The sequence below is a fragment of the Erithacus rubecula genome (assembly GCF_903797595.1).
Source record: "Erithacus rubecula genome assembly, chromosome: 3".
Lineage (NCBI taxonomy): Eukaryota > Metazoa > Chordata > Aves > Passeriformes > Muscicapidae > Erithacus > Erithacus rubecula.
In genome coordinates, this window is record NC_136689.1 from 45,823,786 (window position 1) to 45,847,963 (window position 24,178).

The 24,178-nt window shown below is 44.2% G+C and overlaps 1 protein-coding gene across 1 annotated transcript in view; it reads left to right on the plus strand.

Moving 5' to 3' along the window:
• Nucleotides 1–6,464: 6,464 nt before the first annotated feature.
• EEPD1 (endonuclease/exonuclease/phosphatase family domain containing 1) overlaps nucleotides 6,465–24,178 on the plus strand; it is a 63,090-nt gene continuing 45,376 nt past the window's right edge. Inside the window, 3 exon segments of the mRNA XM_079302654.1 lie at nucleotides 6,465–6,731; nucleotides 6,734–6,788; nucleotides 6,791–7,457. Coding sequence (XP_079158780.1) covers nucleotides 6,603–6,731; nucleotides 6,734–6,788; nucleotides 6,791–7,457 — 851 coding nt within the window. The 5' untranslated portion in view covers nucleotides 6,465–6,602.

The following is a 24,178-nucleotide window of genomic DNA, read 5'->3' on the forward strand; positions in this document are numbered from 1 at the left end:
AGTGGTTGAAGCCATTAAACCATTTTAATTGTTGGTGCAGGACTTGAAATGTGAGAGACAGATTTTCTCAGGAGAGAATTGCAAAGATGCTAATTTATGAAATATGTTATGTTTTGTGTGAAAAGTCTTAATCAAAACTTTTTCAGTTTCATAAGCCAATGACCTGATCCTCAACAGAGCTCTGGTTTTATACTGGGGCTCTATCCTCTGCAGATCTCCTGTGAGAATTTGGACCTAAGGGAAAGTTGACTCTACTTTGTGTTTTATTTTTTCTTCTTAGCAAACAGAATTTTATACATGATTGGGAAAAGACAGGAAACAAACATGACACAAGTAAACCACACAGAGACCTGACTGACCCCTTCTTTTATCTGAGAAAATTAGGAGAACTAAAAGTCCAGGTTTTGCCTATCAGAATAATTTTATGGTCTGAAACACAACTGTTCAAGGAGTAGAGACTAACCTCTTACGTTTTTATAACAACAACAATAACAACAAAAAAACCAAAAAAAACCCAAACAAACAAAAAAAAAAAACCCACCAAAAAAACCCCAAAAGCAAGCTCCCCCAAACAGTGGAAGTTATAAGTAATATATAAATCTGGGCAGAATTGCAGTGGCTGCTACAGTAACTTCAGAATCACTGAGTTAAAAAGCTGTATGCATGTGTTAACTAATAGTCATGAAACTTTGAAAAGTAAAAGGTAAATATGAAATTGATTTTTTACACATTTCTTTAAAATTTGTTAACAAGAAAATTAATTATGGTAACCTAGTAACTACAAGTGAAGGATAAAATTACAGATTATGGAAAATAGTAATTTATTCAGTTGAGAGGCTGGCAGTCCCACTGCTGATGACTAAAGTGCTGTGTGAAGTGCTGAAAGCTATACTGAACAACTCTTTCCAACATATTGGTTTATTTTTCCTCTTTTCCTGCTTGGTTGTCAAGGTACCTAAAATCTCATTGCCTGTATCTTTCCCTCAAAAATCCACTTGGTGCTCTCCTTTGGTGGAATCACAGAAAGCTTGCCCTGGGTGAGAGCTTAGACAGCTGGCTCACAAGTCACCTATTCTGACTCTTCCCCCATGCCAGATTCACACAGCAGTAATCTGTGGGCATTTATACTGGAAGCTTGATGGACTAGGCCTCAAAGAAAACATTAGCTGGGTCACAGCTCCACCACATCCTGTGTTTCTCATCTGGGAAGTTCAGGAGATGCCACCACTGGAGGCCTGGAGTAGGCAAGCTTCTCTCGATGAGTCTGCTTGGGGTCAAGGAAGGACTAGATTCTTTAGGTTTTTTCTATCCTTGTGACCCAAGAGTCACCTCAGATGTGGGGCATGAGAACCGACCCTGCTGTCTATGAAAACTGGAAAATGTATCCCATGTTCTGCTAGAAAAGGTCTTCTCTAGCTTGGATTCTTCTAGTTTCCCTCTAGCATGAGCTGTCCTACTGTGTACGGGTGAGCTACTAGTTGAGATCTCCCCTGGAAGGGAGAGGTCTGGGTTTCAGACTCAACCCCAAGCCAAGTGAAGCCTTAATCAAGGTATTAGGATGACTCACTTCTGCTCACGCTTCTGACTGTATTTCTCTGTAGGATGTGACACCCGTAACCTGGCAACATGGCACTGGTGACATCATTCTTTTGCAACAAAGTTGGCAGCTGTATAGAATGCCTTACAGGAGAAAGAGCTCACATCAGACATTGGATTCCCGAGGAAAAACTCATATGATTATGTGCTCTGCTACTCTGTCCCTCATCCCTTCCCCAGGGGTTTCATTAGAGAGTGGGCTATTTTCAAACAAAGTTGATAAAGGTTAAATGTCACAAAAATACAAAGTTTCTAAAAGAGCCACAAGAATTGATGGTCATGTATAACAAAGATATCCAGATTAGTGACCCCACTGAGAGACTAATGGAGACTCACTTTTATTATAAAGACCAGAAAATTGAAAAAGAAAAGAGCTGCCAAGAATCAAACTTTGTAAGTCCCACTGCTCATGAAATTGCAAACTCCTACTTGTTATTAACTTGTCTTCATAAAAACACTGCCTGACTACTCTCTCGGGCATCTGTTGCAAGTGTTTCTGAAGATGTCCTTGCAGAAAGAAAACAATTATTTTAATAGCTCCCTTAAATAGGAATATAGGCACTGCAATTAATCAGCTGACTTTTTGAGTCCTTGCCTGTAAAGAGCCCAGTGCAGCAGGTCTGAAAAATAGGCTCTGAAAGTGTGATTGCAAAGCCTCCAGAGGCTGTGTGAGAGCTGGAAAAAGCACTGCTATCACATGGTGGGCTGGTAGGAACTGCAGTTGCTGCCTGAAGACTGATTACAAACTCTGTGTTTTTCTGTTGAGTAACATCTTCTAGCTCCTTCTATCCCTCATCATAAAACCCAGTTTATTTGTTTAGAGCCTCTGTAGTGTAGATGAGAGATGTTAAAAACTGTAAAAATTAAGACCATCTTAAAATACTAAGAAGTTAGCCTTTAAAATCTATTGGCTTGCAGGCTGATTTTTTGCATTAACTATGTCAAAAGACACTGTTCACCAGTACCTGCTCCCACTCCATTGGGTTTGAACACTTCCAGATCATGCTTAAACATTGCATTTATAGGCCTGAAATACTGCAGAACCTCCTTCAGATGGAAGAGGTTTGGTTTTATTCTTTCCTCTTTGAAGAATTCCTGCAGGGAAGAGGTGTCAGAGACCTCCAGAGCTGACAAGCAGGTGACACAACCCTTCCCCTGCATTTCTCATGTGGCCAGCTGCTTGCCCTGGTGCCACATGCTGTCCAGAAACCTCTTTCAGGGGGACAGGATGTGAGATGTACAGTTGAGGAGGGCTGTAGACAGTGGGAAAGCAAGTCCAAGATCAACAAATGGCCTCTGGGCAATGATAAAACCATTGTTCTCTAACTCCCCGCATTGTAAAACTGTCCAGTGAAACACAAAAAGACTCTACATGAAGTAGGATGGCTGCTCCCAAGGCCTTTGGAGGGTGTCCCCCTACACCTATCACTGCTGGACCCTGCCTGGCCCTGTGAGATTCTCCCCTTTCAGAGCATTGAGACTCAATTTTGCTGTCACTGGAAGGTTTCTAAGCCAGCCCTGGTGTCCTGGTTTGAAAGGACAGGTGTCTGCCAGTAAGGGCAGAAGTTTCCCTTTGAAACAGAGACTTTGGTTCCACTCCCCCCCCCAAGTATTATAATTGTTTGAATCAAGGACTCTGAGGCAGAGATAAGGGGGTGGGAATAACAGCTCTTTTACTAATATATCTAACTGTACAAGCAGAAAACAACAGCAGTTGTTAAAATTGCTAACAGAACAGAATAGATAACTCGGTGTCAGTCCCTTTAGATGCAAGCACGCTGTTTCTGTGCTTAGTCCCTGTCCGGCAACTGCCGAGGGGCAGGCTGGGGGCCGTAAGCGGGAGGGGGCGGCAGCGGCCACGCCGGTCTCGGGTGGGAACGGGCTGGAGCAGGCGGCTCCTCGCTCACCGTGTGTGTCCAGGTGATCAGCTGTGTCCGCAGAGGCAGGAGGCTGGAACGGGGCAGATGCAGGGCAGGTGATCACAGAGGGTCTGGCTCTCCTGTGCTCGGCCGCGTGGGCTGAAGATCAGGCGCCCTCCTCCAAGCTCACCGGAAACACGAGTCGCCCCAGCCCCCAGAAGCCTGAGAGGTCCCTCCGGGAGCCGTTCCCACCTACCCCTTTTGTCTAGAGTCATCAGAGATCCTGGGTGTAACCCGGCCAGCTCCATTGGCATGATAATGGGAAAAAATCTTTCAATTGACACAGTAATAGAAAAACACTCAACCCCCCAACACCTGGCCAGCAGCCAGCTGCTCAGTAGGCAGCAAGCTGCAGATCGTGAGGAATAAGCCACCCACAGTGTCTCAGAGCCCTCTAAACCCCTACTGGGGATGAGGGAGATTCAGGAATCCTGGATTCACAGCCCTGTGCCAGGACAGGTGCCAAGCAGACCAGGGAGGCTACCTGCCAGTCAATGATCACCAGGAGACCATGATCAATCCATTCTCTTCTTGAATAAATTTACATACACTGAACTTAAGATTGGATCAAAGATAAAATCTAGTATCTAACTGTGTTTCATGACATTTTCTGTTGCCTACACTGGCTATCAATAATTTTGTCATTGTTTTTTCAATTATTTACTGACTGAACCTCATTTTTAGCTTTCTAAAATTAATGGATTGCCTGACACTGATGTCAGACCAGTTAATTAATATTTTTTTCGCTTGTTTTCTGTTTAACTTTTCAAGATATTAAAGAACCTCGTACCTTTTCAGATCTTTTGCTGCTTTTCTGAAATGTGCCAGGCTGACTCAGATCTCAGCAAGCTTTCTATAACTGTCAACAACAACAAAAAATACAGGAAAGGGGCTAATGGGATGATAATCCCCTCATTCTCCCTCTCCATGTCCCCCCCTCCCATTGTCACATTAGCATGAGGTCATACTCAGGATTAGGTGATGGGACACTTGTTGCATCCCTCTGAGCTCTGCTTCCTCAGCTGCATCCAGTCTCACAGATTATTTGGGTGCTGCAGATTCAAGAAATGTTGAGTAGTTGCTGTCAACAGAAAGTGCTGGACAAAAGGGCATCTGTTTTCTTTCTGAAGATGCCTTTTTTCTGAAACACAGAAAACCTAGTGCTGCCTGCAACCTAGATGATGCCTCAGATGCATTTTGGGGCTTTTCATCTTCAAAACCTAGTAAATTAGTCTGGATCAACACAAAACAATTTGCTGTAGAAAGCAAAAGAGTGTGTTCTCCATTGAGATAACAGCTTGTGGAGCTATTACTGTAATAATACTGCCTCAAAAAGAATACTCATTTCAATGGTTAATTGTTTCTAGTTCTGTGCTGGTATCGCCCCAGCAGGAATAGGCCCAGCATGACTTCTGCTGCATTGGCCGCTGCTATTGCAGCACACAGAGCCCTCTCCAGCAGACATGGAAGCATTTAATCACCTAAGTGAGCACTTTCTCCGCTCCAGCAGCCAGCAAAGAGCCAATGCTCTAATGCAGCCAGTGCCCTAATGCAGCCAGTACCATTTCTGTAGTGATAATTTGCTAACTTCACAGCTCAGGAGAACAGAAGGGAAATGTGTGATGCACAGCAGAGCCACTGCAAGTGGTTTTATTTTCATTAGAAGGCTAACCAAGAGTCTTGATGTTGAAAATACACATGTACCATATCATGTATAGCTAAAAGAAATATAGAGAGACTGTCAGAACAAGGCAGCACCAGGGTGCATATCTGGCATCTGCAATCATATGTTTGCTCTTTCTTTCAGTTCTCCCTTCCTTTTAATCACACCCACTGATTGTATTTCGATTCATTGACATTGCAGTGACTCCTGTGTGGGCACAGTCAAGTAAACTTCAAATAAGCAAATTTGGCTACAGATAGCATTACAGACAGTGGAGCATGGGACTGGATGCAGTAGAAACTGGATAAATATTTCAGTGGCTTCACCAATATGGGCTGTGGTGGGTTGCTGTGGCTCTCAGGGCTCGAACAAATTATGTTGAAGCCAGCTGAGGCACATGGGCAATACATGATTTAGGTGCAGAATGAGGTTACTCTCAGAGAAGGGTTAGGCATGCTGTAGACCACCATCCCGGCTGAGGCAGACTTAGTATCCAGACCTAACATGTTCAAAAGCATCATCCTGTGGGGAATTTCAGTTTGTTCAGTTGTTTAGTACTATCGCAATTGCTTGAGACACTAAAAAAAAAAAAAAAAGGAAAAAATGCAGACTTTACCCCGATGTATAAAAGCGTAGTACCTCAGGAGCACAAAACCAGTGGAGATAACGGTTGAGGTTTTCATGAGGTCTGAAAACACACCTATGCCCCACCAGCTGCAGAGAGGAGAGCCCAGAGAACTTCTGGGACAGTAATGGTGCAGGGACCGTCTAAACACTTGTGTCCTTTCGCCTGGGGAGAGAAAAGGCCTGCCTTCAGCGGCCAGGCGACAGCACTAGGGACGTTTTTAGTCCCTCTGCGCCTACGCGGGAAGGAGGAGCTCAACCCTTCTCCTCCTCCTTTTCGCCCCCACCGGCGCTGGGGCCGGGGCCACGGACGGAGCCCCTCGGTAGCAGCTGCAACTCTGCCGCTCGCCGCCCAGCCCGGCCAGTCCTCTCGGTGCCCAGGCGGGGGCGGGCACGGCGCGGGTGACGCCCGGGGGGCGGTGGCTGCGGCGGTGGCCCCGCCTCACCCAGTCGAGGGGCGGGGCTCCCGCAGAGCTACTACTACCGCCGGCAGAGCGGGGAGCAAACGACGGCGGCGAGCGCCGGGAGTTCGAGCGAGGCTGGTCGAGCAGCGGCTGCGCAGGCTCCTCCGGTGCTGGGGAGCGGCGGTGCCCGGGGAGGGAGTAGTAGTAGTAGGAGGAGGAGGAGGAGGAAAAGGAAAAGGAGGAGGAAAAAAAAAAAGGCGGGGGGTTCCCGGAACCGGGCGTGTGTCGCGGCGCGGGATCTTTGCCGGCCTCCCGCGAGGTCTATGAGTCGCGGGCGGGTAGCCCCGTCAGCGCCCCGCTCCCGCGGCTCCGGCAGCGGCCCGTGGCGGTGGTGAGATGGGGGGCAGCCTGGGCTGCCACCGCTCCATCCCCCGCGACCCAGCCGACCTGTGCCACAGCCGCAAGTTTAGCGCGGCGTGCAACTTCAGCAACATCCTCGTCAACCAGGAGAGGCTCAACATCAACAAACGGCTACGGAGGAGGAGCTCATGACCCTGCCCGGGGTGACCCGAGTGGTGGCCCAGACATCGTGGAGTACCGCGAGTACATCGGAGGCTTCAAGAAAGTGGAGGACCTAGCCCTGGTGAGCGGGGTGGGGGCGGCCAAGCTGGAGCAGGTGAAGTTCGAGATCTGCGTGAGCAGCAAGGGCAGCTCGGCGCAGCACTCGCCCAGCTCCCTCCGAAAGGACCCGGCTTCTGAGCACTACCTGTCCGCCACTAAGATCAACATCAATACTGCCACCCCAGCACAGCTCATGAGCATCCGTGGCATCACAGAGAAGATCGCAAACAGCATCGTGGACTATCGTAAAGAGCATGGACCCTTCAAAAGTATCGAAGACCTGGTGAGGATGGATTGCATCAATTCCTCCTTTCTGGACAAAATCAGGCACCAGATTTTTGTAGAGCGCTCCAGGCCCCCTTCAACAAACACCAACGGTGGCCTCAACTTCATGGCCAAGCCTCACCCCAGCCCCACCTCTCTGAGCCTCCAGAGTGAGGACTTGGACTTTCCTCCCGGAGGTCCAACCCAGATCATATCTACTCGTCCCACTGTGGAGATGTTTGGGGGCGTGAGAGATGGCAGACCCGTCTTAAGGGTGGCTACGTGGAACCTGCAAAGCTGCTCCATCGAGAAGGCCAACAACCCAGGCGTGCGGGAGGTCGTGTGCATGACGCTGCTGGAGAACAGGTAAGAGACAGTACCTGACCTGCAGGCCCAGCTCAACAAGGATTGTGAACTCATGCCTTCGAGGTTTGGGCACTGTAGAGTCGTCTTGTGATCCTAGTGGGACTCACTCCTTCCCAGGATTACTGAATGTTTCCCACTTCTTGCATGAAACTCTGTTTGAGTTGTAACGCTGGGACTATAGTGACTGTCCCTTGATAAAACTGCTACAACCCAGGCACTAGAGCTCCTGAGGAGGTGTATGTGTGTACACACAGCTGTGCAGGGTACACTGGGCTGTTAATGGTAAAGGTTTATTTCTCCATTGAGAACCTTTTGAACATATCATGGAGAGGTCCTTTACTGCTGGAAGCTGGGGGACAGTAGCAGGGGAAGGGCTATTTAACAGGTATGGAATGCTAGCTCGTCCCACAAGGGTGACACAGCTTGTTAATAAGTGGTCATAGGTCATCTGAGCAGGAGGGACTGCTCATCCTCGGGGGTGTGGGACGTGGAGCACCTGCCTGGGGAGGTTGTGCTGTCTTTGTGCCAGGCTTTATACCCTGACTGCACTTAGCAAGGTCACTTAATGGTGGGGCCAGCAGGCTGGTACTCTAGCTGTTAATGTAAAGCTGAGAGTTTGTGTTTTGTTTTTTGCCTGTAATTGGGCAAGAGTGCTGGGAATGTCTGTATTACTAAACTTTCTGCTGGACACAGAATGTAGATTGCAATTCGCATTTTGAAATAACTCTAGCCCTTCCCTTCTCATGTGTCAAATCTGTCCCAGATGATCTGGGGCTTAGTTTACAATAGAGGTAAAGTAACTTTTCTCTCTGGCTGCCATTCAGACTTCCAGCAGGAAATGAATAGGGACAGGGAACTCTTGGGCTTCTGTGAAAGTGATATGGTGGGGAGGGGAAGTGCTAATGAACTTTTCTCTGTCCTTTTCCAGTAATAGGCTGAAAACCAGCTCTTGGTGGTGCAGTGGCAGAGATAGGTGTGTGAGCAGGATGGTGACAGTGATATGAACTCCTGTGCTGCAGTTTGTGGCCAGGGATACCTCTGCTGTTCACTGCTTGGGAGCCTGATGCTCCCACATAGGAAACATCTGTCATTTCACAGCTGCCACTATTTGATGCCCAAAATGAAGATAGTAAACCAGCAGGGTTATTTAGATGTTACACTGATGGCTTCAGTGTAACATCTGTCAGTATTCTGCTTCACTAGTTCAGGTGTCCTGAGATATCCTGTGCTTCCCCCTTTGTCTCCTCTATTTTTTTTTTTGTTTGCTTGTTTGTTTTTTTGTTTTTTTCTTGTTTGGTTTGGGTTTTTGGTTTTGTGTGGGGTTTTTTTGTGGGTTTTTTTTTTTTTGGTTTTTTTTTTTTTTTTTGTAAGCATCTGGTTGGCTGAAGTCGAGCTGCTGGGGGGAAAAAAACCTCATATTATCACTAGTCTCAGATTAATTCTAATAATCCAGTTTTGGAAGAAAAGTTACTTCGGTGATTTATTTATATTTTTGTACATACATTTATAAGGGATTTTTAAGGCCCTCATCCGGTAAAGTTTTAACTGTCATTTCTGCAACTTCAGCATTTTGGGGGAAAAGGTTCCAAACAAGATGGCCCACCTATTACAAAAACCAGGGAGATGTAGTGGCTTGTAAAATAAAGGTGCCTTAACCCAAGCTATCCACTGTATATGAAGACTGTGGCCCTAGAAGTTTGTTTTATTTTTGCCCTTAGACTCCATGGTGCTTAGTTTCTGTTCCAGTTTAGCCAAAAGGCACTTAGTTGTGCTGGATGCTGTGAAATGTCTCCTGGAAACTTTGAAGTTTCAAAGGAGCCTGATAGAAGTACTTGTTTTTGTTTTGTTTTATTGCACATATCTGTGTCATCAATCACACAGGGTTAGTACAATGCAATTGTTTTCTGTACTTGATCCAATTTGTGATAACGCAAGAAGCTGGAAAGAAATGGGAGCAATGTGCATCCACAGAAAAGCCTGCAAAACGTTCCTGGGAAAATAAACATGGAAACAGAAAAAAGCAACACTATAGAGGAAAAAAATATGTTAGAAAAAGCCATACTCAGTAACGCAGGGAGGAATTTCCTCTTACTTGTGTGAGCATTGCTGGGGTCAGTGGAGCTTTGCAGCTATAAAACAGCTTCAGCTGAGGCCAGAAACTGCCCTCATTCTGCTTTTGAGCTCTGTGGTCTCCCTCCCAGCTCAGGTCATGGAAATGGACAGAATGCCTTGCAAATTAATATTTGCCTAGGTAAATCAACTTCAGTTGACAATCGGCTGGAGAAATTCACCTCTTGCTTCTCCAGGCAAAAATATATCACTTAATGGGGCTCACCAGCACTTCAGCCTCACAAAATCCATGGGTGTGTTTTCAAGGTGCTCTGTGGGTGTCCCACATGAGTTACACAAGTCTCCAGCTATGACCCAAGCTGGAGGTGGATCTGAAGGCTGTTTGTAGATGCTCTCCTGAGCTGTGCTAATGGGCACCTTCTTGCTCTGTTTTAGTGTACGTGAATAAATGTGCTCCTTCATGCTGATCCCTTATAGTCATGGGTGGTCTTGAGTAGTCCAGGATGCTCTCAGGAGCTGGAGTACTGTCTTGTTGCAGTACTTACAGCTGGAAGAGCTGCCTCACCTGATTTCTTAAGTTCAGAAATAAAGCAGAGCAAATCAAGAAGATTACTAAAACTGTGTAAAAAGAGAAGCAAGGAAACTTAATTTTACATAGTGGGGACTTTTATGCCAGTTAAAAGGCTTGCTTTGGGCCTTGCCTTGGGGTTTGCTTTTTAAAAAAATTTTTGGTTGGTTGATTGTGGTTTTTTATTTTTTTAATGGCCTGGTCACAGCAAGTAAGTTTAAAACCCCTTGGGCTTGTTCTTTCAGGTGTTAACAACAGGGAAAAGTATTGCTTCTTTCCAGGTGAGGCTAGAAGGCTAAGTTCCTTCTGTATTCCAGCCCTTTGCATTGAAGGAACAGTTGTGCAGGAAGGAAAGAGGGCCAGACTTTCATTCAAACCAAACAAAAAGCAAGAAAATGTCATATTGTAACCTGCTGAAGGGAGAAGAGGAAAAAGAAAGCAACCTGTTTCAAAATCTTCACGCTTGTTCCCAGAAGTGCTAAATTTCTGAAGAACAGTGAAGGATATGTACACTAAATCAGTAAGCATGACTACTACTGCTAAGCTATTTTGAAATTCATTGCAGTAGTGCAAAAATAATGAAATACAACAAGGTCCTCACTCTTTTCTCATATTACAAGGTTTCTATGTTTATCACAGTGTTTGAAGTGAAGGAGTGAGGTGTTTTCATATAGAGGACTGGAGGGTAATTTTAGAAGAGCTTAGCATGATGAACAAGGAGGCAAGCATGACACATAATTGGATGGAAGTATCAAGTCTGGGATGAATTTGCTCAAACCTGCGGTGTTTCTTGCAGGTGTTGTTCAGAAAATCTGTGATTTATTGGCAGAAAGTTGAGAATTGGCCTGGGGATACATGAAGAAGTGTGGGGCAGGTATGTGCAACACCAGCAGACAGGGCACCGTAAAGGTGCAAACTCCAGTTTGGCTGTGTGCTTCAAAGTCTGCAAGTAAACAAGGGCTGTGATCAGTTGTGCACCTTCTCCAGCATGGTTTTCAGTAGAGGTGTTCCATCTGGTTTTCATGCTTTATAATACTGAGCAACAACTTTGTGAAGACCTCTTAACAATTTTTTTCTTGTAAGCACACTTACAGTTTTCTTATAAGCACACTTTGCAGCTGACTGAATAAAAATTGATAGAGGGTTTGAAAGCCAGAACTTGTACTCTAGCTAACGGAGGGGGACTGTGTGTCAAGACGATGGTGGGTCCAAAGGTCCACAGAGCCCAATTCTGTTTCCTTTCAGATGTCAAGCTGTTGTTTCCTTCTGCTGCTTTCTTTGGTCAGTTTCTTAGTGAGGTTAGGTCTTCTACATCCAAAAAGTGTAAGTAGTAAAGCCTTAACACTTGTTACAAAAACTGCAGAACCACAGAAGAAGCTGAAATTGACCTTAGAATATCATCTGACCCAGTCTTTCCTGGGAACGGGAGCCTGGAGGAAATTGTCTATCACTGTGTCTAAATCACACAGGCTAGAGGTTGGAAAACCTCTAGCAGTGTGGTTCTTCTGCATCCCTAGGAGATTGTTCCAGTGATTGACTCTTTGCACTATAAAAAAAGTTATTACTTGTATGCCTGTAGAGTAACAAGTACCGGCATAAGATTTGTACTTAGCATTGGTGTTGTTTTTTTTCTTGGCATGGATAGCAAACCTCAGGAACATGTCAGTTCTTCCCAAAGTTTGTAATTGGTTAGCTGCTTTCATTTTGGGTAGACAGAAGCATAGAGATCTCTCAAGGCATGAAAGTAATCTCAATTTTTGTGTCTGAGACTTAAATCAGTGTTCCAGCTGGAGAAACAGTAGGTACCATGCTTGAAAGCTCCTCTTCATAGCCTTACCTACCCCAGGAGACCTTAAGCACATCCTCTTGCCACCTAATAAAAAGAAAAGTTTCTAGGCCAGCCTCTGAAGCAGTCTTTTCCTATTGAGACATGAGGAAAACTTAATCTTGCTCAGACCCCTGCACTAGGTGCTGGAGGCAGGAAAACAAATTTTTCCACAAAATAACATTTTTACACAAAATAACAGGGTGGGGCTTTTACTTTCCATTCCAGTCTCTTAGTCTGGGCTGAGGGGTGGCCTTTTATAAGGGGCAGTTCTTTGCTACTGGGGCTCGTTAATTTGCATGGAAAGGGGTATGGTGTGGTACCTTGCCTCCAGGGTTGTATTGTGTTTTCTGTCAAGATTATGGAAAAAGATTGCGGCCCCACAGAACAGACGTTGTAGTAATTTATCATGGTAGTAATGATGGTTGTACTTACATGCTTCAGAGGCTCATCATCAGCTTGTATTTGTTGTTTCTGTGCTGTTGCTGAAGCTCTCAGTGGTCGGTCAAAACCCTGAGGTACATCTGTTTTATATCTCTTTCTTTGTAAAACTACTTGGTTTTCCCTCTGTTGGGTAAGGCTAGAGCCTTGCCAAGAATAATTTTCCTGTAAGAAAAGATCAGGAAAGAGGGCCTGGCTGGAGTAAACTGACCATGCTAATAAGTCTTAAAATGGCAAAAGAACAGATATACCCTCTTCTCCTTATGTAATAGTGAAGAAATCCTGCCTCCTGCAACTTCAGAAAGAACTTGAGAACAAAGGAGTTGTTAGATGATATGTGCACTTCACAAAGGGAATTTTAGTGAGCACTAGAAAAAATAATGCATGTAAAGCCACCATTAATTTGCACTTTCCATAACCCAAATTTTTGTTCTCTGAGGTGTTGTTTCGTGGGCTGGCTTTTTTGTTGGGTTTTTTTGGCCTCCACCTGCATGAGACCAATGATATTTTACTTACTAGAGACTAGTGGGAACCTTGAATGCCTTTTGCATACCATCTGACATGGGAAAGCAGCAGGTCAGACCCTGAGTTATTTAGTTTTCCAGTGCAATGAAACTCGACTGATTTACTCCTCTTCAGGATTTGGCCCATTCCTTTGCTTGTGTAAAATCACATGAAGGGTGCCAAGCTTAATGCTAAAGAGTACTGCCCTCTCCTGGGGGTTAGGGGTCCTCTGAGGTACTGCCTCTGTCTTGGATAGGGGTTTCAGCCCCTTTCAGGACTACTGCTGGGGGAACAGGTGATGTCAGTTTCAAATTAGTTAAATAATGTGTTAATTGCATTCCATTTCCAAGCTTGTGCTTCATATGGATGCAATACCGAACCCGTCTATATGGGCATCACCTGCTCCTTCTGAGGAGATGGGCTGCTTGTTTGAGATTCTTTGCAGGAGAGATCAAAAGCAGTAGGTGGACTTTCAGAAAGACCATAAAGGGCATACACCATCCTTGTGTCCAGACACTTGGAGAAGGCATCTGGAGCCACGTGCTCTGCAGGAGATCTGAGACGTGAATGCTCCGAGCTGTTTGATCCTGTTTCTCTGTTGCTCCCACAGCTTCCCTTCCTCAGTCATGACATAGGAATGTAGGACAGGCCCTTGGAAGTTACCCCTGAGTAGCCTTTCCAGGGGTTTTCTGTTTTAAATTGAGAACTGGGCATTGTTTTAACTTTGCATAAGTGCAGTTTCAATGTAATCCCTGAACGTTCAAGAGCTGTATCCAACCAGTCATTTTTATCGGCTTTAAAGTTGAGAATGTGGCTGGAAAAATAATATAGTTAAAGGCTGGTTTTTCCATATAAAATAAACATTATTTTTCTCCTTTTAAAAGAATTATAACCATGTCCTGCCACTGTTACTTGTGCCATAAAGCTTGTCTAACATGAAATAGATTAGAGAAAGGGGAAAAAGTTGGTTCATGTATTACTCTTTTCTCCAAACCTGTCTAATTTATACATCTGGCAGCACTGAGTGGCCACATAGTTTCAATCCATGCTTGCTTGTCTGTTTTGTATGTTAGGGATTTGTGACTGGATTCACTTTGCACATTGCAGGTATTTTGGTAGACCAGAGCTGCCAGCTGATTCCTGCAGATCCTGCAAGGTTTGCTTTATTCCATGTGGCAAAGATTGAATGGGTTGGCTGATTTATGGTAGTAAACTGGTGAAAAGTGATGTTGTACTGCCTGTTCCTGAATCACAAGCAGAGGCCACAAGACTAACCTCATCATGCTTGACTTGGTACCTACAAACAGGGCTTCATCCTCTAAGCAGAAATATTTAATGCTTTGTGATTTTTCTGTGGTTTGGGAACTTGCAGTGCAGCTGCAGAAAGAGTGATTTTCTAACTTTTATCTTTGAAAAGAGCAATAAGATCATTCCCATCTCTTACTGGGAAAGAGGAACCAAGGGACTGTTAGTTTCCTGACAAGGTGCAAGCAGAAACTTGGTCAGTCACTGTTAATTAGAGGGAAAAACTATCTCTGCAATCAAGTGCTGATCTAGCTCACTGTGAACATGGGTCTCCGGCGGTATTAAACAAGGACTTTCAGGACACAATCAGATTTTTTCAAATTTAGCTGCATCCTTCTTGATGGAGTTGAGCTTCAGTGTGTTTCCTAAAGCTTCATTGTTAAGGGGGACCCTACTTCTTTAGTCTCTAATTAGTGTTTCTCTGGGAGTCTCACCCAAATCATAATTTCAAGATTTGGCTGGATGGGCAGAGAAGAAGTGGTGGATTACAGTGTGCATGTAACTTAAAATTTAAGTCACATTGTTATTCATTGTAATACAAGTGTAAGCTGTCAGGTAGAAGCACAGTGTCCTTACTGAAATAATTATAATATGCTGCAGTAATTTCTCAACTGTGTTATATGGTGTGGTGATGGAGACAACAGCTGTGGCACATTAATAATAACAGTTCTTAAAAATAGGAATGCAGTAGCTTCTTCACTTTCATATTTTTTTCCCACTAGTGTTTTACAGAGATGCTGCACTTTGTTTTAGCAATAGCTGGTGATCCCCACTGGTTTATCAGAGAGTAAAAGTGCATAATAGCTTTGCTGAGGAGAGAGGGAGGCCTACCAAAGACATCCTTTCTCACGTTGGTCCTCTCCCTCATCTCAGGCCTGGGTGTTCCACAATGAATTCCAAAATGCCTTGTAAGGTGCCAAGAGCAGGGTGGGCATCATATAAGTAGTAGATAAATATGAAGGGAATATGTTGCTATGGTTAAAAAAAAAAAGGATATTTTTTGTCAATAAACTGTTTCATCTCACCCCTGGCCTATACAGCATATCCATGTCCTCATCAGACTATGTGGCGTCCTCAAATGGCATGAGTGTTTTAAACTGCTTGGTCACCATCGGGGAGGCTCAGTGCCACTGACTTCCTTTCCATCCCTGTTGCTGGGGGTTTGTGCAAGAAGGAACCTGCTGTCAATACCAAGCTGTTATTTTCAGTGCCTGTGGTAAAATTATTAGTGGCCAGTGAGTAAGAAAAATAAATTTACCCTGCATATGCCCCAAGTCCATGCATGTTCCAGAAGTTCAACTGTGTAAAAAAATATAATTTAAAAAAATAATTAATTCCTATGAAAAAATACATCTGGGGTTATATTGTCTTGTGTGCTAGGGATGGGTGGGAACACTGTGGATACTGGATGTGCGCTGTGAGTGCAGTGGAATTAATGCAGCCTGCTTGTACAGAATGGGTTGGAATCCCTCTGACTGAGGCCATCTGGAACCTCATGGCTATGCAGGCTGATTGTCTGTCCTGTCCCTTTGTCTATTGTGGAGTTGAGGGGAGGGCACAGTAATGCCCTTCTGCTCTTTGTAGTGGACATCCCAATGGGCAAGGCTATACCTGGGAGCAGTTTTCACCACAGGCTTACAGATACAGATGAGGAGTAGGAACCAGAAAAATTCGTTTTCCTTCTGCATGACTATTTTTCTCCCTGTTTTTATAGGTGTTTCAGGTAATGTGCTCAAACTCCTGTGAAAATGTAGCTACAACAGCTGTCCAAGCCATTCATAGCTGAGCGGGTATTTAATGGGTTACTGAACAAATTGAGCAAATTGATTGATTCTGCTTTGGCTGCATGAGGCAGTGGCAGCCTTCCTGCCCTAAATCCCTTGTGCTTGCTGCACACCAGTCCTGCAGAACTGCCATTCCTTCTGCTTCAGAAGACAGGCAGAATAAGGAAGCTGTTGCTTTGCTTTCAGACTTATCCTTCGACTCCTTGGTATTTGTAGTTCCGTTGTTCCCCTCTGCTTCTGTGTCGCTCTGTTGCTTACAGCCCTGTGGGTGCAGAGGCACAGGTGCTCAGCTGCCTAGGGCTTGCTCCAGGTTTGCATGAGGTAATTGCAGGTCAGTGCCCACCCTCTCTTGCTGGCTTGGCTGGAGCAAAGGTTAGTCACCTTTCTGCCAAAATGGAAGCAGTGTGCTGTTGGATATTCACTTAGAAACCTTATATTTAGTTTATTTATTCTGTTTAAACAAATAAGACCAAGTGTGGTCTTATCTCAATGCTTCTGAATTGCAGGGTGTTGTGTCAAAAGCAGGTCTTAATTGGGTGTTGAAAAATGAACTGTCGGGCAAATTTTCCTTTCATACATGCAAGGCAAGTTCTTCAGGTTTGCTGTCAAACCTACTGCCTGTAGAATGTTAAATGACCACATTACTCTTTTGTTTCTCCTTCCTAAGCAGGCAGGAATATGGAATAGTGTGGACCTCTGTCAGGAAGGATAGTTTTAGCTGGGAACAACCCATATGACTTGTTTTAAAACAATCCCCTTTTCTAATAGGGCAGAAAATTTCCAGTGGTAATCCCATTTTAAGATAACATAGGCAGATATTACTGCTCTTTCACCTGATGCAATGATGGAGTCCCTTTCTGTAAGGACTGTCTTAGGGAAATCTTTGAGTTGTTCCCCTCTTGTGTGGGGCTGATAGTGGTAGGCACATACCAGCACCGCAATACATAGGAGAGGAAATGTGCTATGTCTGCAAGAGATTCTGTCTGCATATACAAAACACCAGAGCTGCCAGTGAATTAAGTGCCAGAATAAATGTTATTGTCAAGAAAATGCTACAGTACCTGTACAGGTACTGTACTGTACTGACTACCCTTCGCAACCTTTATTCTGACCAGCCCAAGTTTTCCTATGATTATGGCAGCAGTGACAGTGCAACTTATGGCTATCTATCTGTCTATATCTTCCTGCTAGTTCTTTGTACAGCTCTTTCCATTATCTCTGTGTTTACAGTCCCCATTCACAATCAATGGAGATTACCAGTGCTGCCCACTGCCCTCTGTGCTGGCTGCTTTCCCAAAAACATGGCATGGAGCAATAAGCAGCATGTGACCTGGGTGAGGGCAAAGGGGTTGGTACTGCTGACAGATAGCACAGAGGTACTTCCAACATATCCCAGATGGATCTCTTGGTGAAGATAACACACTGGTTACCAAGAAACCCTGTGCAAAAGCCACCTCCGAGCATGTGGTGTTTCCCATTTCTATTTTAAATTGAGATCACTTGGACTTGGCTGTGGTTTGATTTGCTTTTCTATCCATTCTTTTCCTTTTTTTTTTTTTTTTTTTTGTATGTGTGTGCAGCAGACTTTTTGAGGAGCTGTGTGAAAGGATGATGGTGACCTGTATTGCCCAGTTGAGCTCTGAAATTTGGCAAAAAGAAATAGGAAGTAAGAAACTGGGCAGATATCTATATATTGGTTGTCCATAAGTTGAAGGGAAATTGCCTCATAAATTTGCATCTGTTTTTGACCTTATCTTTGAAGCTTACTCTTGCAACCTGAACATGACCGCCCACTTCCATGTCCTCTTTCCACCCCTACTGAATCTAAAACCTTTTCACTGGTTTCACTTGGGTTTTTGTCTTCCTATGCCTTGAGCACTTCCAGTTGTCTCAAATGCTGCTTGATCAAGCCTTTGCTTTCACACCATGAAAGTTGAATGGCGTCATCTCTCACCTACAAGGCTGAGAACTTCAGTTTCCTTAGATCATCTGTGATACTTCCCCCAAATCAATCTAATGCCATCTTCTTGCTCCAAGACGTCCTGCAGCATTTCTTTCTCTGCTGAGGCTTCTTGCCAGGCAGCTTGAAAATCAGTGCCTTTTAAGATGTATCACATTTCAGGCAAAAGCTGCCTGAAAACCATAGCCTTGCATTTTATGCTGGGGGTGTTAGGAATTCTTGCAATTAGAGGAGGCTCTTGTACCATTGCTTTAAAGGAGAAAAGTATTTATGTTTTCTATTTCTGTTCCTCAGAGGTACTAAAAGCTCTGCAGAAAAATAACTTATTAACTTCCTCATGTGTTGGATGTGGTATTTTTTTTTTAGCATCCTAGAACAGTTGTTTTAAAGGAGTTTGTATGTACATTAGGCACTTGGCAGTGTGAGTGCTCAGTATTTTTTTCCTATCTGATTATGCTGTGGGTGCATGCTGCATTGACAGTTTATGCTTCCTTGTCCATATGCATCTTATCTTCCTAAGATAGTGTCTGGAGATGTCAGCTCTGTGAGGAGATACTGATGAATTTATATCAGAAGAATGTTTTTGTCTAGCAGCTCTTCAGCACAGCATGCTGTTCAGAGTATCTCTTAAAAATAGAAAGTACTGGAAGAGTATCAGCTGTGTCATGGCGATGTCATTTGTCATCAGTGCCAACTTGATTTGGCTAATCCCTGGTATTAGTAGGAGAAAGCCTGAATTCCCCATGCAAGGTTTCCTGTTCCTACATTTTTGGAGAGCTTAGGGATTTGTTTTGGAGTCTACAACCAGACCAACATGAAGTGTGTATACTCTTAACTCGTACCTAGGTGTATTTTTCAGTATGAATGTAGCTATGATGGTTTTTAGACCATCAGTTGTTCTGGAGGTGAGATTTCCTTGTGTATTTATCTGCTGCAGGCCAATTTCATGTTATCAAGGAGCAAGGATCATGCAACAGCATGAATCCACCATCCAAAAAAGCTCAGAGATTGTTCCCTGTGCTTGACTCATGTTTCATCTCCTAGGTCTACTCCTCAAAACTGGGATGTTCTTGAAAACACTGTCAAATCTAGAAGTTTCTTCCCATTGAAATGGGAAATTAAATTTTGGACAGTTTGATTATCCCTTGTTTTTCATCCTCCTTAATGCTTCACCCAATCAAACACTTCTGCATGTTTCCCTGTCACCCTATTTTTATGTCTTGTTTTCCATACTGGCATTTTGCCTTATGGGTGCAATGAATGGCAAGATATATTTTTGTACCATATTATTGGCCATAGGTATTAAATGACTTTTGATTGTTTTTATAGCACAACTTTAGGAGGCAGTCAGTCATGCTAACAAAGTCTGTGTGAGACACACGTCTTGAAATAATCTGGAATGCTTTCCATGGAGCAATGATTACTTCTTCCTCAGAATAATCAAGAAACAGGAGTGGGATCAGCATTGTAAAAGCTTTATAGTTTCTCCTCCATGGATGCTGTAGACCTGCAGGTTGTAAACACCACTGAGAAGAATCACTGGCGCTCTTTTTATGTTTCTATATGTCCATTACTGAATCCAATAACATTGTCACCAGGGCTCAGCAGTCAATATTCTCACTCCTTTTCCCTGGGGGTATCTGCACTGCCAGCTTCACCATTTCTCCACTGGTTTTGAGGTGTTACCACCTGTTTAAGCTTGAGAAGATCAGTGGGTGGCCAGGGCATCAGGGGGAACCTATGAGGAGCATCTTAATAAGCATCCGCATAATCCTGTTTCATGCCCCGCATGTAGTCTGTTAAGAGCTTGTTTGACTTGGAGGTTAAGTATTTGCCTTGGAGATTGTCACAAAACATGCAAATCATATAAAAAGCTGCATGAGACATAATTTTGCACCAGTATGTGCATCCTATCAAGCACAATTTGCTTCTGTCATTCCTTTCCAAGATACATTTGCACTTCCGCTCTAAAATTTGGAGAGCTCGGGGTCTGCATAAAGCAGACTTTCTCATTCTCGCAGAAGTCTGAAGACTATTTAGTGCTGACACTCCTGACCTAGATAAGATTAACGATCTGAGTTACACAATCAACACCCAATGCCAAGAAAGGAAAAGCTAAGCTTGAACTACTATTCCCTGCTTGGCTGGGGCTGGTCTGTGTAGGGGGCTCTGTAGTCCTCTTGCATCCTTATGCTGTAAAGGCCCTTCTTATGTCCAGACATCTCCAAGCCTGACACGCAAGGGTCCTCTGTGACTGAGAAGTATTCAAACTCTTTCCTGTATGTCATTGTGCAGCTAGAAGCTTGGATTGCTTGCAGCTCACTGAAGACACTCTGATACTATCCCCCCCTAATCCCCTCTTTCTCACAGAGTATGTTTTTTTCTGAAGGCTAGCATGTTCCGTTGTTGGCTTTCCACTTGGGAGCACAGATGGTGGCTCCTGGGAATAATATGACCCCGAATTAACAATGAGCCAAGGTGGAGGGCGACTGCATGCTATGACTGTGATGGTGGGATGGGCCTTTGGCTCTGTGGTGTGTTAGTGAGGATGCCTGGTTAGCCAGGCTGGTTTGTGACTGTGCTCCATTTATCTGCTTGCTAGCCTGCCAACAAGAGGCGCAAATGTTTAGCACTGGTGGGGCTGGGTTTCAGCAGGAAGAAATGCTGTCCCCCCCATCGCCCTTCTTGAAGCCGATCAGAGGATGACTCACATCTCATTTGCTGTTTCTTTTTGTGTGCTGGTAGCCTGGGGACATGAAAGCGGGTTAATGGGACAGGGTAGAGGGTGCTTTCTACTGAACTGGCTTTTTTTTCCCAAACCCAGATACAAGTAGAGAGAGAGAGAACAAGGGATACATTCAGATGTCTTTACAAAGACATCTTTCAGTGCAGAGATTTGACCTTGGATGTTTGGACTGTATAATTTATAAGGTGGTGGCCTTCAGGTGAACCCACCTGATACCTGAAGGTGCTGCTCCAGAAGACTTTTCACAGCTCTCAAGGCATTCACAGGTCCAAAGATAAAGAGAAGTAAAGGAAATTTATTACGGCTATGTTATATCATCTTTTCCTACCTTCTAGCTGGTCAGGAGCTCAGGTGAAGTTAGAACTTCTGGTACATCTGACTGTGCTATTGTTTGCTCTGCTGTTCCTTCCGATGTTATTAGCTGTGTGTATTTGGAGTGCTAAAGGAGATATTTAAGGAGAGGGAAGCTGGTTTCTCCTAATGATGAGAACCTAGAAACATCTATAACTATGAGCACCAGTCGTCATGACTGGGATCCCTAAATCAATGGTGTACCGATGTTGGTAGAGCCTCCTTTGCAGTGTCACGCTCTAACTTTCAAGTTTTTCCTCTTAGGAATACTAAAAAATGCAGAGGTAGTTTCTAAAAAAAACAGCAAGATTAATTTAGAGTGACCGTTAACAATTTTGCAGATCTGTTGTGATCTGTAATCTCAACTTTTTGCTTTAATCCCTCAGAGCCATGTCCTGTAGAAAAGGTTGTGTTCCTGGGAGATAGGACAGCTGAAGTGGGAGGTGGGTAGGATGCTTGACAGTCAGATCTCACAATGATATTTATGATCTTAGATTGGACATTAGGAAAAAATTCTTCACTGGAAGGGTTGCCAAGTGTTGGAATAGACTGTCAAGGGAAGCGGTTGAGTTGTCAACTCTAGAGGTATTTAAAAGAAGTGGGTGTGGTGCTTAGGGACAGGGTGTAGTGGTGGATTTGGTAGTGTCAGGTTAATGGCTGGAGCTGGTGATCTTGCAGGTTCCAAGCTAAATATTTCTATGATTCTGTGGGTTGCTGCAGTGAGCTTTGGGTCATGTCCTGGTATGATGTAAAAGACACAACAGTCAGAGACACATTGCTCCTCCTCCTCCAGCTAACGCACTTCCCTTTCACCTCACATCTTGTATACATGATGGATATTTCCCTTCTTGAAGGAGGGCTTTAAAGCATTATTGTGCTTTGGGAAGGGGGTAGGGCAGAGAGGAAATCAAAGGCCCAGCATGCTGGTTTTGATGACTTAGAAAATCATATGGTTTGCCTCGTGAGAGATATCTTCAGTGCAGAGCTGGTTGTGAGGTGGTTTGTGGCCATGTTGACTAATTCATGTTTTCCTGCCGGAGGCGGGGGGCAGACTGATCCCAGTGAAGTGTTGACTCTGTCTCATGGTGCAACCAAAATCCCTTTGCATGCTGTCTTTGTATCTTCGCATGCAGAAGTTGCTCCTGCTTGCTCATCAGAGCAGAATGTCTCCTTCGTCCTGCTTGTGGCCAGCAAACTTCAGCTAGTGGGAGGTTTTGCAGTGACCTGGGCTCTGGGAAGAGCACCCTGCCATCCTTTTAAATGAAGGGAGGAGCATCACTGCTGGAGATCTGTTCCAGTGTTAGCTCAGCCTCTTTTTCTGTCCATGCTGACTTATAAAATGTGCCATTTTTTTTTGCCTGAACTATTTGTGCTTTTCTCTGAAGAGGAGAAGGGCAATTTTAAATTCTCCTTTCTGTTCCCTTCTTCTACCCTGCTCTTCTGGGAGAGCTGTCCTTAGCATTTTTCTCTGTGCTTATGTCATAAGATAAACTTATATGTTGTCATCTCCTCCTGATGCTCTCCTAAAAGAAGGCACGACTGCAGCCTCTGTAGCCTTTCTTCCCCAAGGATATCTCTTCTTTCTTCATCCTCTTGTATCACTACATGATCATTTCTACATCTAGCACTGGCTGAGTGGGACCACCCAATTTCATTATCAATGCCATGCTGAGCATCCTGTGGACTTGGTGAAAGGTTGGCTATGACCTATGGTGTCATCCAGAGACCAATCCTCTTTGCTCCATTAGGGGCCACTTTTCTGTTTCCTCATGCTTCTGTCCCCAATGATGGTACTGCTTCATGGTGACCTTACTGAGATGCCAAAATGCCACCTTGAACTCAGTTTTTTTATTCAGTGAAATTACTGAATACTGCTGTACCTCTTTCTTTTCATCATCTGTGACATGGCCAATTTTTTTCCTGAATATTGGGGTTTCAGGCATTGGGGAAGCAGTTGTGATTTTCCTTACTGGCTTATATGTATATGCCACTGCAGGGTTATCATTTGCTTAGTATTTTATTGCTTAAGCTAATGAAGCTGTTGATCCTCTAAGGGACCATAGGCAGTTCAGCTGCAGATTATGATTCGGGGAGCCCCAGGTGCCTGATTGGCATAGTGCATGAGAGGAGCCAGCCTGATGGGGGACTGCGCCTTCCAAGCTGCTGTTCCATGGACTCTCTTTCATCAGGAGAACATGTCTCTCTGGGTATCCTGGCCACCTGGACTGCAAACCAAAATCAATCCCACTGAAGTGATCAATGGAAGCTTCGGTACCCTTAGTGTGTGCTGCACATCTGCAAAAAACTGGAATGCTTAGCTGAGGTGAATGGAATGGAGAATTGGTAAATGGCTTCTGCCTCCAAAACCCTTCTCCTTTCTGAGCCTTTAGTCATGGAGCAATAAATAGGAAAAGGAATTAAATCACCTTTTTGATACTGTGCAGATATGCTAGAGTTATGCCATCTTAAAAGTTCAATAAATACTATTAACCTTTCTTACACTGCTAGGAATTGCATAACATCAGGAACTTCTTTCCCTTACTGTAGTACAGAGGCTTTGTGGTATGTGTGAGCTATTTTTCTCTTTTCTCTATAAAGCTAAAAAGACATAATGTTTTTGCTTAACCAGGGGAGATAAGAGAACTTCCTCTTATTCAATCTTGTGGCAATGCAATCCCAACCATATACTATCCAGCTAAATTTCAGCATGTGGAGACATCTGCCTTGGGCAATTTTTATTTTTATCAGTGAGAGACCGTGAGAGTAAGTATTTCTCCTCTTTCAGTGTGAATCCTAGTAACCTCTAAGATGTCTGGCTGGATCCCTGCCTGTGCAGGGTTATTTCAGTTCAGGGAATGCACACTGCTGCAGCTCATGGCAGGCTGCATCCACTCACAGGCAAAGTGCCTTAAATCTTTGCCCAACACACACTGTGTAGCACAAATAAGAATATGCTGACAATCATGTGTTTAACAAAATCTCCTTTCCATAGATCTTTGAAGAGCTTTAAAAAGATTTTTTTTTTTTTAAATCCCCAACAAGCTCACAGTCTTTTAAAATTAGAAGGATTTGGAATTTTGCTTTTAAGTTTACCTTTACCCTCTTTAAAAAGAGACCTTTGGTGACAGTGCTGACAGAGCAGAATTATGTTTATTGTCCACTATTAT